Source organism: Centropristis striata, chromosome 8 (assembly GCF_030273125.1).
Source record: "Centropristis striata isolate RG_2023a ecotype Rhode Island chromosome 8, C.striata_1.0, whole genome shotgun sequence".
NCBI lineage: Eukaryota > Metazoa > Chordata > Actinopteri > Perciformes > Serranidae > Centropristis > Centropristis striata.
Window position 1 is genome coordinate 28,523,962 of NC_081524.1, and position 18,060 is coordinate 28,542,021.

The 18,060-nt window shown below is 39.1% G+C and overlaps 1 protein-coding gene across 7 annotated transcripts in view; it reads left to right on the forward strand.

The window, feature by feature from the left end:
- spire1b (spire-type actin nucleation factor 1b) overlaps positions 1 to 18,060 on the forward strand; it is a 47,043-nt gene that overhangs the window by 12,435 nt on the left and 16,548 nt on the right. For 6 of the 7 annotated variants that reach the window (XM_059339269.1, XM_059339273.1, XM_059339268.1 and 3 more), the window contains exons 3-7: positions 5,411 to 5,647; positions 9,346 to 9,471; positions 16,232 to 16,306; positions 16,640 to 16,804; positions 17,650 to 17,736. In XM_059339269.1, coding sequence (XP_059195252.1) covers positions 5,411 to 5,647; positions 9,346 to 9,471; positions 16,232 to 16,306; positions 16,640 to 16,804; positions 17,650 to 17,736 — 690 coding nt within the window. Of the gene's footprint in view, positions 1 to 5,410; positions 5,648 to 9,345; positions 9,472 to 16,231; positions 16,307 to 16,457; positions 16,536 to 16,639; positions 16,805 to 17,649; positions 17,737 to 18,060 lie in introns of all 7 variants that reach the window. The other variant, XM_059339267.1, reaches the window with a different exon arrangement.

Here is an 18,060-nt window from a genome sequence, read left to right on the forward strand (position 1 = left end):
CTTTTGTAATCTGTAGTGAAATTCAACCTTGAATGAAGCAAAAACACCTGAACATAACATTCAGGTGTCCTGTTTTTACTTACATTGATTTGTTATGTAAAAACGTATCGTCCCTTGGGGATAATAGAAACCTAGACAAGAAGGTGGATGGTAGATGGACATTGGCTGAGGTGCCCTCAATGTGATATAGTGTTGTGTTTGTGTGTAACTGAGGAAGAATCTGAATTACAACTGCTATGTGAGAGTACCATTATATGTATCCTTTGCTGTCACAATCCTGTGTTTACCGATTTATGAATAGCATGAGAGATTAACTAAAATGGGGATTAAATTTGTGCTTTTGTTTCAACAAGATTTGGCTCTTAACCCAGCCTGTCTAATCATGAAGCCATTAGTCATTGATGCTAATGAAAAGTTCAGGTGAGGTTATGAGGTGGTTGCAGGACAGCAGTGATTCAGTGGCTTCGGGAAACAGCGTAAAAACATTTCCCTGCGTCACAATGGTTTTTATTTTGGCCTTTTTGCCAGCTCACCCGCTATCCGTGACAGGAATACTGAAATTTAAGCCAGGCTGTTTGATGTTGTTCCTGCCTGTGATGATGGCCACTGCTCCACTTTGCAGCACCGACAAATCTCCTTTGGTTGACATCTTCATCCTCTCCCCCCATTTTTGTTCTCCTTTTCCTTCTTCTTTCGTCTCTCGCCCTTCCTTCCTTCCATCCCATCATTCTGCTCGGTCGCCTGGAAGCCTGGGAACCAGTCAGGGAGATTTCTCAGTGGAACAGAGACATGTTTGCTTTAGCCTGCCTTTATGTCCAGATGCCTCACAGTCACGGGGAAAGTTTTTATTTCCTGCAATCAGTCATAGTTTACAGTTAATTATTTGTGAGGAATGTGTAAGAAATTACTCCATAAGACTGTTTACTTGAGTGACAGCTTGGGACAGTGTTATGATCTGGGGTTGCACTGAAGTATGCACAGTATGAGCTTGTGACAGGGAAACATTTTGGAACATGGGTCAAATAGTACCATCAATTTGTAAAGCGTAAAACAATATTTTTCTTGACTAATGTTAAACGGATGTTGGTGTACACCAAGTACCTGATGCTGGGTTAAACCAAACACCTATAGGATACAAGGAATGTGGCACACCTTGGCCTCTCAATGCCTTTAGTCTCTGTAAGGTCAGAAGTTTAATTTGTGTCTGCTTCTCCTGCTAAAGATAAAAAAACACATATGAGTGAAAAAAAGGAGAAGTGGAAAAAATGTCAAACCCATCTCCTCAAGCATTTCATTTATTTCATCCACTTGAGTGAGTCTTCTCTTGCAGATCAGATACTGTTACAGCCTCTGTCTGAATTCTTGAAGACGTGTTTTTTGATAAGCTGCAGATAAGAAACAGAAGCCTGAAAATCCACATACTCAAGTTATAAAACCATTTGCTGTTGGGCAGACCAGAACATTCCATATCTGTCACATTTTCTGCTACAGGGGTTCCATAAACTTTCCATGTAAAGGCACCAAATAGCATTAGCTTATGGCTGGAGCCCCACTTTTGCAAATTAAATACAAATAAAAAACACTAAAAAAACACACCAGTATACATTCCCTTAATTTCATTAATTTTTTATTTCAAAACTTTAATCATGCTATTATATAATATTTCTGTACAGTGTAGTCAATATAAAACATTTTTGGGAACATGAACATACAACTGTTAAAAAAGCACAAATACATTTTTGAGTAGATGGGAATAAACATTCAAACTTATGATGTGAGATTAATGACATTGTGACTGGCAGGCAATTAGAAGATGGACAAATAAGAGTATATATATATATATATATGTCCATACATATATATATATATATATATATATATATATATATATATATATATATATATATGTTATACATTATTTATTATTATCAACAATAATGTAACAATATTTCAATATTTTATACTGTCTGCGCTGAAGAGGGTTTATCATTTACAGCCCGAGATTACAGCAGGTCCCTGGAGGACTATGTTTGCTTGTGTAGCTTTTTGCATGGTGTGTGTGATGTGTGTATATGTATATATGTGTGTATGTGTATGCCTGCTTGCATGGTGTCATATATCAGTGAGTGTGGATCCGGGTGGAGCTTAGACAAAGAGGTGGCATTCAGCCATTCCCCCCTGAGGAAACCCAGCTCCTACACACTGATGGGGGAGGACAGGTTTCTCATATGACCCCTCCTCCATGAATGTCCATTGATCTGCTCTTGATCTTCATGTCTGCACACACACACACACACACACACAAACACACACACAGACATTTTCTGATTCTATCCCTCTTGATGTCTCACCTTTCTCCACCCTACTTGACCTCTCTGATCCATTCACTGACTCTCATCATCTCATTCACTTCTTTTTTTCCTGTCTCTAAATACATTTCTTGTCTTCTCCCTCCTTCCTGCATCCCATTTCCCCCTTTCTCCCATTTCTTTTCTGTCAGTGTTTTATATGCTGTCTCGCTCCCTCTCAGTCTTTTCTCGGTGCTCAGGGCTGCAGAATAATCCCCTGAGTGATTTCCCACTCTTGTCTTTTGTCTTGGCTTTGGCATTGCTGCCTTTATCCACCATGACTCTCCAATTCCAGGGCAGATTGAATGCTATAACTGAGCGTAGTGTCAAAGTCTCTCTGGTTCGTAGATTGGAGGCCCAAGAGCAAACACACACTGGAGATAAAGTAAGGTCTCAATACAGGCCTTTTTTTGGTCACAGGTAAAATTATGCAGATCTGGTCTTAGAATAACATAATTCTCGCAGGAATTCAGTTAGAGTGAGCCATGAACACTATAAAAGTTTACATTTCATTCTCCTTGGGCTAAGCCTGCCCCTGTACGAAAAAAAATGGACGTATCGACACCAATTCTATTGGCCAGCTACTATTAACAACAGCTGTTCATGATGTTTATTCTACACAATGTGTGAGTGTGTGTTGTCCTTACGGGCACGTAGCTAGGAGTTACCAAGTCTAAACATGACAGCTGAAAACCCGAACTTTGGCCTCGAACATCTATGAGAAAAAGATTAAAAAATCACCAGCAAAGTGGAAAGTCACATTTACTCTACACAGCATTATAATTATCCAAATATAACAGTAGCATCTTCTTACTTCAAAATCAAATCAAATCAATTAAAAATGACTTTATTTATCCCGAGGGGGAATTCAGTTAGTCTGGTAGAATCTGGAGGAATGAGACAGCCTGCACCAACCACAGGAATAGACAAAATATATAACTTTTTTAACATTTTTTTTCCTTCAATGGCAAACTGTATCCATAAATCAGAACACATTGTTTCCACCCTCCAGAAAGCCTTAGGTTTACTTGAAGTAATGTATGCAGCAATGAGCATTAACTTGAACTGGTGAAGATTAACGTAGTCATTACTTCACAATGAACAGTTTGTGATCTTTTTGCCAAAGTTTACTACAAGTCAGAGTCAATGGCTTCAAAGTCATTCATAGGTTATTGTTATGTGGTAATACTGTTAAAGGGATTGGTTGTATTACAGTAAAAGTAAAGATTGATGTGTGTTCAAGTGCAGTGGGAAACCTCAGACTTGTTTTGCGAGAAGCTAATGTGAGACACCACCAAACTCACATTTTCCATTTCCTTAAGTCCGCGTTGGCTTGTTGTTTGTCTTCTGGGTTTAATTTTCTTGACAGCATGGATGTGAAAATGCTGTTGACTCTGTCTCCCTGGATCTAAAAACACTAGTGTGGTACATACATGGTTATATTCACGCTAAAATAATGTAACTATGTATCACTTTTTGTGACAAACCCACAGAGAATTCACCCATTTCTTCACTTCCCCTCAGATCTACCAAGTTCTTCCATGCTTTTCAGCTGATTGTTTGGTTTCACGGCCTGAAACTTTAATGCTTGGGTTCACTCTCACCACTAATATCCATGTTTCCAGCCCAGCAAGGCGCTGTTTTCAGCAGAAACATAAACCCACTGTATGCTACATGCTCATCACAAAATGGCAACAGACAAGCTAATAACTAGCTAAGCTGCGAACAAAGTTGACAGTTAATTTGGCAACTGAAGAGCCAAATATTTCCCCCAGGAGTTGGTGTTGGTGACCAAAACAGAGCCAAAATTAAAGGACATTTTTGTCTTACATTCATCAGGTTGTCACAAAATCGACTCCAAATGAATGCTCATGTCACTCTGAGTTTACTAGATGTGTAAATTGGAAACAATTTGCTGTCATGCCACATCAATGTTGCGTTTACAGCTTAATTCACTGCCCTAAAGAGGCTAAAACATCTGTTAATGCAGATTTATGTCAACAAAGTATCAAAGGTCCATAAATCCATCTCAAAGCTTTTGGGTGTAAAACACTGCTGGGCTTGTTGGAAATGCTTATGTTGGTTGCTAAGCAAAACTAGTCCATTGTGTCAAATGTAGCCTTTGTGTAAACATGCTAATCTTTAAAATAAGCCATGCTCAGCACAACAACTTATTTGCATCAGGAATTATGTCAGATGTGTTACCTTTTTGATACTTAAATAATTAAAATTATACATTTTTTTTTTTTACTACATTGACTTTTTTTGTCACTGAAATGATTTCAAGCACTTATCTCCTGAATGCCCCAACCTTTAATGGCAATCTTTCGTTAGTATTGAAAAATATTGTGTGGTGTATGATTCAGGTCCTGATGTCCTCAAAGTCTCGTATGAGTCTGAAACAGTAAACAAACGGCAGATGAACTCTTACATGCTCATACCTTGGCTCTTGCCTCTTGATTCTTGGAATTCCTCCTCCTCCCTTTAAAAGACTGACTGTGGACATGTGTGATGTTATGATAGTGTCTCCTTTCATGCGTCAGTTAATCACAAGATCTACAATCAGTAATCTGCTCCCAGCGTCATCCTGTGAAAGGCCAGTGTGTGTATATTTGTGTGCGTGTATGAATGGTGGAGGGGGTCATGAGGTCACTATATTACAGCTGTTCAGCTCAGGCTTGGCTCACAAAAGAGGATCATATTGCATAACAAAGACATAAACTCATATTTGTTTTTATTACGTGGCAGATGAACAACAGAACAATGCAGTTAAACCATGTATTCGTCAGAAATGAATGTACTGTTTGCTTGATTTTTACATCCATTTTTATCATCAGACACCTGTTATTTCGCTGGAATTTACTTTCAATGTTTACAGCCTATGTGCATTGTAAGTTATTTTAATTTTTTGAAGTAACATAATATTCATAAATCAGAGAACATGCAGGCATCCAGGTTGTTATGGACTTTACAGATAAAGGTGACACAGAAATGAGTGTAAATATGAAAAAGTGACCAGATGTTGTGAAGTTAATTCTTGGTTCTCTCTCATTCTCTCTCAGGTGATTGAGTCTCTGGGCATCATGATCTACAAGGCTCTGGATTACGGGCTGAAGGAGAATGAGGAGAGGGAGCTCAGCCCTCCTCTGGAGCAGCTCATCGACCTCATGACCAACATGGCCGAGGCTGAGAGGGACGTCTGCCCCGATGAAGGCTATGAGGCCACAGAGGAAGAGGATGAGGCGGAGGATGACCCTGACAACATCGCCAGTGTCCACGGTTACAGAGATATCCTCAAGGTATGTCCAGTAGCTGACTTAGTGACTGTGGCTGTCTTGACTGTGTTTGATCAACCATTGGTGGTATTTATGCTTACGTTAACTAGAAAGTAGTATTGAATGATTGTTAAGAAATCTTTGTCACATCCTGTTTTGAGGCAGATTTTGTCGAGGAGAGGCTATCTTGCCAATAAGACACTAAATTAAAAGCTGCACTTGTAAATCATTTTATAGTCACGATCGATCAAACTCTGTTTAATATGAAAAGTGTGGCTCCGAGTGATTAACTCAGTTATCACCCAACTCTCTACAGAGCATTTTATTGTATTTTATTGTCTTCCATCTGGAAGTTTAATGCTTTGGTTCAGTCTTACAACTCTCATCCACCTGTTCTCCAGCAGCAGCATGCAGCTGTTTTCAGTGGAAAAGCTCTTGCTCAGCACCAAACTGCAGATAGACAAAGTAAGAGGCTAGCTGGTGATTTATTTCACTTTGCACAGAAACAAGTCAGTATAGTCAAGTTCAGACATTTTAGGAGACATCCCAGTAAACATAGGGACACATTTCTGAGTGGAGGGGGACTTTAAAGGCCCCACACTGTAAAAAGTGAGATTTCCATGTGTTTTTTGTTATAAAGCGGGCCTAGGTGCCATGTAAATACTGTGGAAGTATCAAAACATTCATTCCAAATGCACTGATGTCGGAGATCTGGAAATGCAGGCCAAAGAGAGCAGTTTTAAAGGGTGAATACAGGTATATTCAAACAGGCAGGATATTAGAAACAATGTATGTTTTAAACATCATGTAAACGCATTCTAGTAGAATCACAAAATTTATATTTTGTATTAACCTGAAAATGAGCATAACATGCCCCCTTTAAAATATTAGAAAATACATATGAACACAATACACATGATGTAGAATGGCTCCTATTAGAGTGATATATTCTTAGATAATTTGTATTATTATTTTATTTTTAGTGACAACTTGTAAGGATTTAATTGTTTATTGCTAGTCGAGGTGGAGTTAATTTGACCTATCTACTATTGGGTAGTCATTATATAACAATGCCTCATCTATTGCAATGTCATCATATGTTAATTTGAAACAATCTAGTAAGGTGTCAAAACTATTAAAGAGCTATTAACAGTGAAGTGGAAAAGAAGTATGAAGTTAATTAAAATGGAAATACAGTTCTTCAGTGAATATAATCCACTGATGGATTCCAGGAACAGATGCTATCAGCGAGGCTAACTGTTCAGGGAAAAAAGCTTGTGAGCAAATGAAAATGTTAAACATGGCTCCGAACGCAAAGATTACAACCACAGTGCAGTCTGGCTGCCAGCCTCATCCTTGCTGGGAGTTATGTATCTCTGCTGTCCAATGGAGCACAGAGTCACTGTGTCAGGCCTCACATGGCCTCACTTTCTTTACATAATGACCACATACCCAGTCACACACACTCCCACCAACACTGCTCTCCAAGGTATCTGAACAGTGGCAGCCTGGCTGCTGACGGGCTGTCGGTTCCAATTGTTGTCTCAGTATATTTCACCCTCAGACCATTCACTGTCTGTGCTCCCTCAGTTCACCTTTTGTCCTACTGTACTAACCCTAGCTGACAGAGAATACACTATCAACTGTTTTCAATTCACTGTCACATAAAAAGAACAATGACAGCATGTTCATTTAACCTGGATACAGCATTTTTGGTATTATTCACACACTTGTGATAGGATGTGGGTAGCAGAGCTTATGGAGTGATGGCTGTCTGTTATTTTCCCTGTTTAGTGATATTTTTTGTTAGTGCCATGCAGTCTGGACAAATGGTTGCTTTGAGCATGCCAAGAATTGGCCCAGGGTACCTTCTGTTCCTCAGAGAGAGACAAGGACGTATTCTCTCATCACTCTGTGTGTGTGTGTGTGTGTGTGCAGCAGCAGAATAGCTGACCTCAGGCATAGTTGTCTTGTCAATTGTGTTCAGCAGTCAATAACAGTTGTTTACAAATGTCTGCAAATGTCTGTATTTATTTTTTATGCTGAGATCCTGAGAAGTAAGGCTTCACAGTTTGACAGTGGTGGAAGAGTTCAGAAACTTTACTGAAGTAGAAGTAGCAGATCTTTACATGTTTGTAGCATCGCTGTCGTGGGGGAACCACTCATCTCTAAAATGTCAACATTTCATGAGCTCAGATAACAGCTCTGCTTTCATCTTTGTGACTATTTTCAGCTGATCTGAGGAGAATTAATTTACAAACCGTGTCGGAATACTTAAGATAGGAAATACATATTTCTCTGAAAATGAAGGGTATGAAAAATTGTAACATGAAACCATGCCTTTTTCTATGTAGTGGAGTAAAATCTGCATAATATATATTTGCTTGTGAGGTAAAACGTAGTGGTATAAAGATGCAAAAAAAACAAAAAAAACTGAAGTACAAATACCTCAAATTTATATTTAAGTAAAGTACTTAGCAGAGATGTGGACTCGAGTCACATGACTTGGACTCAAGTCAGACTCGAGTTATGAATTTGATGACTTTTGACTCAACTTGACAAAATGTAAAGAGACTTGCAACTCGACTTGGACTAATAACTTGTGACTTGTGACTTCACTTGGACTTGAGCCTTTCGACAAGACTTGCTACTTTCCCCAAAACCCAAAGATTAAAAAATATGTTACTAAGTACCACTCTATCTCTCTTTGAGACACACACACACACACACACACACACACACACACACACACACACACACCGCACACAGACAATATGAGACAAGACAGGGCAGAAACTGCTGTGGATAGTTATATGTTATACTATATTATGTGTAGTTATAGTGCAGTATGCTCTTGTTATGCACTTTTTTTTTTCCAAATGTGTTTGAAGAATGTTCTTGCAAAAAAAGTTTTGATGAATAAATACAGATTGTAAAAGCATACATGATCCTTGTAAATATTATTACTCTGTTGTTAAAATGACTTGAAATTCAAACTAGGGCTTGGGACTTGACTTGAGACTTGAGGGCAAAGACTTGAGACTTACTTGTGAGTTGCAAAACAATGACTTGGTCCCGCCTCTGGTACTTAGTTACATTCCATCACTGCAGTTTGACATCACCAGTCTCATATTCTTTGTCTCCAGCTTCTGAATGTGAATATTGTTTTCGATTGTAAACTGAATTTCTTGGGTTTTTAAAAATCATAAAATATCATAAAATCATCAGTTTTTGAAGCCTAATTAAGTTTCGAAAACATTATCCATCGAGAAACACTATCAAGAAAATAATTGGCAGATTGATCGATTATGTGAGTAATTGCTGCACCCCTCAATGTTGTCCCTTTTGTCTCATTCCTTAGATTCCTAACCCAGCGATCTATGTTGTTGCTGGAGAGGAGTTACCTCAGTTGACCAATAGTTGTCTAACCAGCTAGAATGCACATTATCATCATCCTTTAAGAAAGCTGTTCACAGATAGTGTCAATAAAGCATATAGGACCCCAAACATGACTGCCAGAGGGTGCTTTACATAACCTGAAATCCCTTCACTTCACTGAGAATGTGATAGTAATATAAAAATAACAAAGCTGTTGATTGCCATCGGATTTAGAAAATACATTGCACTTCGAAGATTCCTCAGTCACGTCTGTGTCATGTTTATAATTATTGCAGCTGTGAGAACTGTGTACTGAAAATGTCCCCTTCTCTCTCCCTTTGTAGCTGTGCACAGCTCATTTACCCAGTCTGTCAGACGCCCACAGTCACTACCAGGCAGTGTGTCGGGCTCTCTACACAGAAACCAAGGAGCTAAATACTTTTCTGGAGAAGATCAGGAGTGCCAAAGAGGTGGGTCCTTATCATCATCATCGTCATCACAGCTGTGGGCTTGTATGCTTATTTTCAGACACATTCATTGAAGTTTAAGACATCAGATATGTTTTAGTAACAAGTTATGCAGCACATATAGAAACATTTTGGGGTGAGATGAATGCATGAGCTATTGCTGATTTTAAAACAGCCTAAAATGACAGCATATGCCACACCCCTCTAAAGAAAGGTTACAGGATGATCACTGACCTTTACATAAAGGACACAGAAGGGATCTCTTTAAAATATTTAGCACTGTGACCTTAGAAACCCCATGCACCCAACCAATCAGTGTTAGTATTGTGGATTTGTTGCCACCCATGGTGATATGCGATTGGTCTACATATCAGAGCATGAAAGTCATGTTTGACTTGCCTGTTTCAGTAATAAGCTATCAATTAAGAGAAAAAGGGGGGAATTGTAGCATGTAATAGGCATGGACAAACAAAGACACGAAGACAGCAGTCAGACAGCCGTGTTTCCTGCGTGATAGAGCAGAGGCGGTCAGCTGATATAGAAAGGCATCCGTGTTAATGAGTGTGGATAAAGAAATGAATGGACACATCAGTGCACAGCCTATCTCCCTCAGGCTGTGACATAATACCCAATAACCCTGACCCATGTCTTTCAGAAACAGTTTATCATCATTTTTATGCATTAATCAATGCTTATAATGTGTAGGAACATGTGGACGAAAGCTGACACTCGCTTTAGATTGTTTACACCTAATAGAAACTCCAGTTTATGAAAAAAAATCTGGTTTGCATAAAACGACACACACAAAAATGAAAAAACAACATTCACTCTTTGACATCAATGAAAAACATCTTAACAATTATTAAATCACCCATAGATATGTATATCTAGATATAGACTGTAACTCCTCCTTTGCAGACTTTGTTGCTCTTTATACTCCATTACCTGACCTCCTTTTTGCTCCCGTCAATATAGCCATTGTAGGTCGCCGCCTAGCAATAAATGTATATGTGGGTCGTAATAAGCTGCAAGCTACAAATGGTCACTAGGGTCCTTTTTTCAGGAGGACAGTCTCGAAAAAATATCAATCTCAACTTTAATTTTTTATTTGTTGATTATTTTGATACCTAAAATGGAACAGAATGTATCCCTTTTTTCTTTTCTTCTATCCACTCGTACACTGTAATAAATAATGTAGACTTTATTTACTGTTTCATGGTCACTGTTTCATGGTCACATGACAGTGGATATGTTGTTTCAGAGAATTTATCAACCTGGCAAAAGTAAACAGAGTAAAAATCATTATTTTTATCATGAATGGGGTCAAACTGTTCACTAAACAATAGTGAATATAAGGTTAAAATACCAGTTATCAGCAGCTTTGATAAAAAAAAAAAACTGCCGTCAGTGTACGTCACTAGTGTTGTAATGTCCTAACATTCCAATGCAGTCACAGTGTGTTGATGACAGGCCATGCACACACTCCCCTCTGGCTGACAGGTTGAAGTGGGCCACTGTGAAGAAGGAGTGACATGTTTGTTGTCCGACATAGATGACAATATCTGGAGACATGCTGACTCTCATTCTGCTGAAAGCCCTGAGTTCAGCTTCTCACAGCTAATATTCAGAGAGGCATGATTCAAATAGTAATAATGTGTGAGACTCCTGTTGTAGTGATAAGAGGGTCTGTGAAGTAATATGTTTCCAACCTGTCCACATACCACAGAGGATTAATGCTCCTTCAGTGTAGTATTGGTATGCTGTCCGTCATGAGTCACGTGTCCATGTGGCTGGCAGGTGATTTTAATGAATCTCCTCAGTAATTAGCTAGCTTGCACAGTTGAATGGATGATAATCACTGCTTTCTACTCAATGAAAAGATTGACTAGTGACTTGGGGAAAATTAATATGAGTTCATAATATAATTCTATCATCACAAATACATTAGAGGCTTATTTTCATGTTCCCCAAGTTCACATTGAGGCTGTTCCTCTTATCACAAAGACATGTCTTGTGGCTGTTCAGGGTCTCATTTTTTTTGTTCTTCAACTCATTCATTACGATCAAGTGCAGGAGTCATTTTGGGCTTTGTTTTTTCCTCAGGAGCATTTTGGAGCTCAGCTGTGGGTTGGAACATTTCCCGCGAGGGCGTGTGTGTGTGTGTGTGTGTGTGTGTTTCACCTCAGGGTTCCTTCCTGCCATGCACTACTGCTGCTGCCCTTTTAGTGTGCGTAATGCATCTGAATGAATAGAGGGATTTGGTTGGTTACATAACTCGCTGTTAGGAGAGGGGACTTATTACAGGCTGGACAAGGCTGAGAAAGAAGCCTCAAAGAGAGGAAATAGGGGACTGTGCTCCTTTTTTACCTTTACAGTAAGGAAGTCATGTTTTCGGTCTGGTAATGACTTTAACTCGAGCACCACAATGACATTGACATTCATGGTTTTCATTTAATTTCCTAGAAAACTATAGGATGAATTATCACCACCAGCTTTACTTTGTGTTTAGCGCTAATTCGCAAAAACGTAATTAGCTACCTGCTAAACATCAGCATGTTAGTATTGTCATTACGAGCATTTGATCATTCTGATGTTAGCATTCACCTCAAAAGCACCACTGTACGTAATAACAGCGTCACCAAGCTCCTAGCATGGCTAACTCCATTACACTTTGTTTAAAGTATAATATTAAACAAGAACTTAAAAATGCAATAAACACAAGGAGGAAATTATAAAATATTTGTAGATTTGTTCCTGCCTTCTAATACTGGGGTGTCAAACTGATCCATGAAAGGGATGGTGTGGCTGCAGGTTTGTGTTCCAACCAGACAAAAGCACAACGGATACATAAATAAACTGTATCAGGACAGGTCTGCTGCCCCACAGGAGCATTTCCTAAATTAGTGCCCCTACCAGTGCCAGTAGATCAACACAGTTTCCCTCCTGAATGTAACAGTTACAGTTTAAAGCATGTCGTTGATGTTGCTGAACAGTCACAGTTTGGTTTGGGTTCAGCAAAAAAAACTACAAGGGGAAACAAAACTGCATAGTTATGCTTTGGAAAAGGTAGTTTTGCATTAAATAACTACTGCCAGACAGTTATTATATAGGTGGCATTGGTAAAACGATATGTAAAATATGACGTATCTACGCACTGAAGTTACATTACATATGTAACTTAAAATAACGTTGACTTTTGTTTTCACATGAATAACATGAAGATGAGATCATGTTATTTTGACCCATCCACCACCCCTGCCACCGCCCCTATTCCATATCCTCACTTCTACCTTGTTTTTACACTCAGTAACATGTTTTAATTAATATGGCCTGTAGAGGGCGTGGCCTAACATAAATATGGGTCGTAACAAGCTGCCGTGCATACATATGGTTGTATTTTGGAGAGGACATCTTGCAAGCAAATAGTACATGTGGCTAGGTTTGGTCGGATGGCTGAGAGTCATCAACCACTGAGCCCAACATCATGATATAAAAGCCCCCTGTCTCCGTCTTGACAATTGTGCTACTATAAGGCATACAGTTAGTGGTTTGCAGTTAAAGTCCGGTGGTTGGCTAATGCATAATTTTGCAGATTGGCTTTCATCATTGGTTGGTTTGGTGTTTATAAAAAACACCCTGACTTGCACACAATTAACAGCAAGGAAAAGCAGGTGACTATGTGACTACATATTAATTTCTGCATGGATGCATCCAGTCTGTTTCTGCCTGTGTTTATATAAGATTCTGCCTATGTGGCCATTTATGTATTATGTATGTATGTATGTGAGCTAGGCTATCCATACCCAGGGGTAAGATGGGCTCCGAGCAGCCCTCCCACCCCCACCTCAGTTTGGCAAAGCTGTGTCAACCCACATTAGAGCCATGCATATCTGTCTATCACTACCAGTCATGGCTGCCAAAGACTTTCTTTGTCTCTCCACTAAGACGCCTCCTGCTGCTACAGATTCATAGGAAAGCAGCCGAATTAGTGGTGATTCACAGAAACAACTCCGGCTCCTATTTGCTCATGCAAGTGCTTCTTGTCAGCTGTTGAGAGCCAAAAACGAATAACAAATAGAGTGGAATTACTGACTGGAAAAAATTAGGTTGCACATTCAGTTGGTAAGTGCCCTAATTATTCATGTGGACATACAGCAGTAGGACTGTTGGTTTTGTCCACACCAAGGTTGCTGTGCTTGTTTGAATTAAAATTATGTCTCAATCAAGTGCAGAGAGCACTGGCTAATCAAACCTTTTGAAATGGAAATATGTGGCTTTGATGTGATTGCATGACGCCCCACTCATACCAATGAGATAATGGTGTCTAAAAGCAAGTGAACTAATCTCTCTTTATGCTCTCCACTGGCTGGATTAGCAGTGTTTTAATTTGATAGGCTGTTATAAGCCATTAAGCACTGCATTTTGCCACATCATAACTATGCACAGCTACAGTATTTACAGTTATTCAGTGTCACAAGGTAATACTGAAGAACTGTAAACACTGTTGGTATGCAGAGTTATGATGCGGCAAAAATGCATTATGGTGCGAGTGATATTATGTAACTTCTACACTGAGCCTGCAGTCCGGTCGAGGCGGCCGTTCCCCTAGCAGGATGCTTGTGAATTGTAATTTCCTGGTGAGTTGAGGTCTTATGTCTGCCCTTAGCTGGACACACTCCCATAACTGTCTCATCAATCTTTCCTCTGCTGTGACGTGACAAGAACAATCTCACCACAAACACCAACCAGAGACAACATATTTCCTGTCTGCCAAATGCTTTCAAATGCCCACACACTTTTATATTTTGTTTCCTCCTCTCTCTCTCTCTCTCTCTCTCTCTCTCTCTCTCTCTCTCTCTCTCTCTCTCTCTCTTTATTGTACACACACACATTTCCATTGTCCTCAGCTGAACTTTGAAAGCAGCAGCAGAGGAATGTAAGTTAGTTCCTTGTTTCCCACAGATATGCTGCCAGTCAGGATATCTGTGTTTTACAACACTTTAATGGCCTCACGTTGTGCAGGTTCACAAATAGGTGTCAGGATGGAGGAGCTGGCTTTCTGTTCACTGCATAATAACAAGGGACTGTGCCAGTTTCATGTAGTGTGTCTTTTTACTTGTACCTTACATAAAATACATTTGTTTGAATGGTTTCCTTTTTTGAGGGCTGATACAAGTTTTTGAGCACATACTAGCGGCTCTGTCAGGCTTTATTGTACCAATGAAACTAGCTAAACAACAAATACCACGAGACAGCTAAAAGGCCAACTTTCATTCTTAGCCATCGTGGTTAAGTAAATATGGTTATGTAAAAATGGTAGTGGTTGGTAAGACAGTGGTAATTATGCTAACATGCAGAATGACAATGTTTTCTACGTTCACTGTCTTAGCCTAGCGCATATATCCTAACATTAACTAAAATGCATTTAGGCATTTTACACAGGCAACATTTTGAATGAACATGGTAGGAAAAGCTCAGGCTGTTCACTGTTCAAGTCAAGTGGGGTTTTTTTTTTACTTCAATTCCAGACTCTTTTCTTGGACACAACTTCAGATTTTTGGCCATAGCTTTCACCAAAAGTCCTAGCTGCTCTGTTGCTAGGGTCTTAGCTATGACTAGTTCACATGAAAAGCAGCCATTTTGACACGCAGACACCACAACTCCAGTATACTGAGCAACAAGAGAGGTTTCCCTGTTGGTGATAGGCCTAATCAGCATTATTGTGATGCTAACATACTACTGTTTTACAGGGAATGTTTACCAAGGTCACTTTCTTTATTTAACCATGCTAGCATTTGCTGACACAAGTACATACCAAGGTTATTATAGTTGAGGAAAACTAACGAAATAACGAAAACTAGAATTGAAAAAACATTTTCGTTAACTGAAATAAAAATAAAAACTATTTTTAAAAAAAAACAATAACTAACTGAAATTGTATTATGTGGTTACAAAACTAACTAAAATTATAGTGAAAATGTCCTTCGTTTTCGTCTTTGTCAACTTTTTCATACGTAAACCTTTTTGGTTGATATGAAATCTATTTTATCTATCTGGTTTTATGACTTAATAAACTTATTGGGGCTGAGATGGATAAGACAAAGGAAATAAAGGCAACATTTATTGTGACTTTTTGAATCTCACACCCAACAAATACTCCCTTACAAAAAAACTAAAACTAACACTAAAACTAATGAAAACTAAACTAAAACTAAGGATTTTCAAAAAAATATAAACTAATTAAAACTAACTGAATTTGAAAACAAAAATTCACAACAAAATTAAAACTAATGAAAAATCCCAAACTATTACAACCTTGGTACATAAGTATAGTCAAAGTGGTCAAGGTTATTACAATTCATTCTGTGGGGAACAGGAATGATGGTGCCAAACATCCAGTTGAGATAATTCTCTCTTAACCAACATTTCCATTTCATGATGATCTTTCATTTCATTGTCTATAAACAGTTATATATGTAGTCTTGTGAAGACACACTATTAATTTGATGACGGTGACTGGTGTTGCATCACGCATTAAAAACTACTGTTAGCTGTTTGTAAGTGTTATATTGAAACTGAATGGGACTTAGTTTCTCCATACTTAAAAAATCTAACACAAAAATGGGAGGCTAAACTAGAGAAACAGCTATGAGTTTGTTGGTTATTTTTCTCTTTTTTTAGCGTCTTCATTTCCCGATGTCTGACACTGTCTTTCTGATTCATTCTTTTATATTCAAACTCGGTCTCTTTCCCTTTCCACCAGAACCTCCGTAAGATGGAGGAAGGGTCATCGCAGGATCCTGGCAGAGACTTGAATGAGCTACAGAACGATGACTGGGTAGGCAACTCGACTCCTGCCCTCTGACCTCAAGCCTTACCAGATCATTTCTTTTGATCAAAGTCTAACTCGACACCCCCTCTTGGTTTCATTTCAAAGATTCTCCATTACTGCATGTTCATGTTGTGAATGCATGTTACGCTCTGAATAGGCAGTGATTAAAGAACTTCTTGAGATGGATAGAACCGCTCCCCTTGATGAACCGTCCTTATTCTGTGTACACAGAGAGGTCAGAGCCCAGATGATTGCTATTGTCCACATAAATTCACATTCAAATGGTCATGGTATTTTCTACTTCCCCTTTCCCATGCTGCCCTTTGCTTCCTCCGTCAGGCTCGATTCTGGGTTCAGGTGATGAGGGACCTGCGTGAAGGGGTCAAGCTGAAGAAGGTGCAGGAGCGCCAGTACAATCCTCTGCCCATAGAGTTCCAGCTCACCCCCTATGAGATGCTCATGGATGACATCAGGTCTAAACGCTACAAACTGCGCAAAGTCATGGTCAGTGTCCATAGAAACTGGTGTCTCATGCAAACCTCCTGCTTGCTGCACTTTTGCTGCACAATTGGTCCAATCCCATGAGAAATTGCTTGGAAGAGCTTGCAATACTGTTGCACAATAACTATAGATAACCAGTATCTATACCAATAACCAGTGTAGTGCTTAGTTCGAGGAGTATTGACAAGGCATGTGTGAGAGATTTGGTTGAATGAGGTGAAACGCAAGGAAGTGTAGTCTTTAGGAACCCATCTGCTATCGTCTGAGGATTTAGCTTTTTACTAGTACTAGGAAAAAATCTGCTTTAATATGCAGATATCTCTTTATAGAGATAAGCCAAAATGTTTTCCGGACAACAACCAGGAAAGACAAGGAAGAGAAATAACTTTGGATTCAGATATTAATGAACTTCTCCACTTTTAGGACCTCATGATTCAAACAAGGGCTATTTAAGTGTTCGGACTGAGAAGATGATGTACCTCAAAAAATTCATCCATTTATTTATAGACATCTTTTTTCCCAATGCAAGACTATGGAAAAGTCTTTTTGGGCCTCCAGGCATCATGTAATGTACCCTGAAGTTGTAAATCCACATTTTGACCACTATGTCAAAAAGGGTTCACAGCCTGCCGCTGTTACTGGGGGCTTCCATGGTCTCTAGGCTAAATTGTTAATCACTAAGAACATTTAGGTTTTGAGATTAGGTTTACCTTATTACTTCTTATTACTGTACCTTTTTTTGAGATCGAACTTTTCCATGTGATGCAGTCGTCACAGGGTGAGTATGGAAACAAGGCATTTCTGTCTGTACGTCTGTGTGTACCTTTTTCTTTTCTTTCTTCTGTTAGATAAATGGAGACATCCCACCCAGGTTAAAGAAGAGCGCTCATGAAGTCATCCTGGAGTTCATCAGGTCCAGACCACCTCTTAACCCTGTAAGTGCAATGGAAGAGCATGGATATATATCACAACCTATCCTTGTGCAGCCTGTGAAACAGACCAATCAACAAACACTCAGCACAGCAGTGGTTAAAAAACATCTTTTAGGCTTGTAGACCCTTGAACAAAGTGATATCTACCTGTGACCCCTTCTCATCTGCTACAACTTTATAAAGAATTAATCATCCCATTTTTAGCGGTTCAAATAAATGAGAATATCCAGTAATTCAAAAGAAAAAAGCCACTAGTCTGAAGGTCTACAATAATAAACATGTTTTTTTCTACTGTGTTTTTTGTTAATCATCTCCCAACCACCCAAA